Below are 2,240 nucleotides of genomic sequence, written 5' to 3'. Positions count from 1 at the left end.
GTGTATTTTGATAGGTATGTAATATGTTGTATGTGTATTTTGATAGGAATGTAATATGTTGTATGTGTATTTTGATAGGTATGTAATATGTAGTATGTGTATTTTGATAGGTATGTAATATGTTGTATATAGTATGTAAAAGTTTAAGAAAGAATGAACAAAACTTACAGCATGAGCAATCTGATCTGATTTCAGTCCGTCAAGATGTTTACGTTCTGGAGTATTATTTTTACAAACACCATATTGAGGCTCCGTCCAACATTCAGTAACAATCTGTATTTCTCCGTCAGCCTCCATAGTTTCCATTTCTTCTTCATCATCTTCGGATATGCTAAAAAATAATATCACACAATATATCAGATACAATCAGATACAAGATCTATAGAGTACCTCTGATACGTTACAGAATAATATATCACAATATATCAGATACAATTAGATACAAGATCTATAGAGTACCTCTGATATGCTACAGAATAATATATCACAATATATCAGATACATTTAGATACAAGTTCTATAGAGTACCTCTGATATGCTACAGAAAAATATATCACAATATATCAGATACATTTAGATACAAGTTCTATAGAGTACCTCTGATATGCTACAGAATAATATATCACGATATATCAGATACATTTAGATACAAGTTCTATAGAGTACCTCTGATACGCTACAGAATAATATATCACAATATATCAGATACATTTAGATACAAGTTCTATAGAGTACCTCTGATACGTTACAGAAAAATATATCACAATATATCAGATACATTTAGATACAAGTTCTATAGAGTAACTCTGATACGTTACAGAATAATATATCACAATATATCAGATACATTTAGATACAAGTTCTATAGAGTACCTCTGATACGTTACAGAAAAATATATCACAATATATCAGATACAATCAGATACAAGATCTATAGAGTACCTCTGATACGTTACTGAATAATATATCACGATATATCAGATACATTTAGATACAAGTTCTATAGAGTACCTCTGATACGCTACAGAATAATATATCACAATATATCAGATACATTTAGATACAAGTTCTATAGAGTACCTCTGATACGTTACAGAATAATATATCATAATATATCAGATACATTTAGATACAAGTTCTATAGAGTACCTCTGATACGTTACAGAATAATATATCACAATATATCAGATACATTTAGATACAAGTTCTATAGAGTACCTCTGATACGCTACAGAATAATATATCACAATATATCAGATACATTTAGATACAAGTTCTATAGAGTACCTCTGATATGCTACAGAAAAATATATCACAATATATCAGATACAATTAGATACAAGATCTATAGAGTACCTCTGATACGCTACAGAATAATATATCACAATATATCAGATACATTTAGATACAAGTTCTATAGAGTACCTCTGATATGCTACAGAAAAATATATCACAATATATCAGATACAATTAGATACAAGATCTATAGAGTACCTCTGATACGCTACAGAACAATATATCACAATATATCAGATACAATTAGATACAAGTTCTATAGAGTACCTCTGATATGCTACAGAACAATATATCACAATATATCAGATACAATTAGATACAAGATCTATAGAGTACCTCTGATATGCTACAGAACAATATATCACAATATATCAGATACAATTAGATACAAGTTCTATAGAGTACCTCTGATATGCTACAGAACAATATATCACAATATATCAGATACAATTAGATACAAGATCTATAGAGTACCTCTGATACGCTACAGAATAATATATCAATAGAATTAGGTAATGACACAATCAGCAAAATTAAAATCAAGTAAACACATTCAACAACTCGCATGGAAATGTTCAAACAAGTGGGATCAAAATCAAAGATCTGAAAAGGTTACCTCATGTAAAGCTATCCATGACTATACATAATTTCTTTTCTTAAAGTACAGATTAAGATATGATTAATACTGACCTTTCTCTGGTTGTTTTAGTGTGAGGTGGAAATATTACATATTGTACAACACATTTACAACAATTATCATCTTCATTGTTATCATTGGTATCACCATCCTGAAATATATCAAAATACATATCACTTTGATACAATGTGCGTTTTAAAAATGAGTTGGAAATTGAAAAAGAGTCAGTTAATATTTTTGTCTTGACAAAATTTTCTCAATTGCACACTGCAAAGATTCATTTTAATACAAAGTATATTTTGGAGAA

At 28.8% G+C, this 2,240-nt stretch overlaps 1 protein-coding gene across 1 annotated transcript; it reads left to right on the top strand.

Moving 5' to 3' along the window:
• Nucleotides 1-365: 365 nt before the first annotated feature.
• LOTGIDRAFT_146904 (hypothetical protein) lies at nucleotides 366-1,802 on the top strand (the record flags this gene model as incomplete). Its single annotated transcript, XM_009049549.1, has 2 exons — nucleotides 366-514; nucleotides 1,061-1,802. Coding segments are annotated over 2 exons (891 nt in total), but the record flags the coding sequence as incomplete, so codon positions are not given.
• Between the last annotated feature and the right edge of the window lie 438 nt (nucleotides 1,803-2,240).

This window comes from Lottia gigantea (genome assembly GCF_000327385.1).
Source record: "Lottia gigantea unplaced genomic scaffold LOTGIsca_1383, whole genome shotgun sequence".
NCBI classification, from domain to species: Eukaryota; Metazoa; Mollusca; class Gastropoda; family Lottiidae; genus Lottia; species Lottia gigantea.
This window is presented reverse-complemented; position numbering and strand designations above follow the sequence as displayed.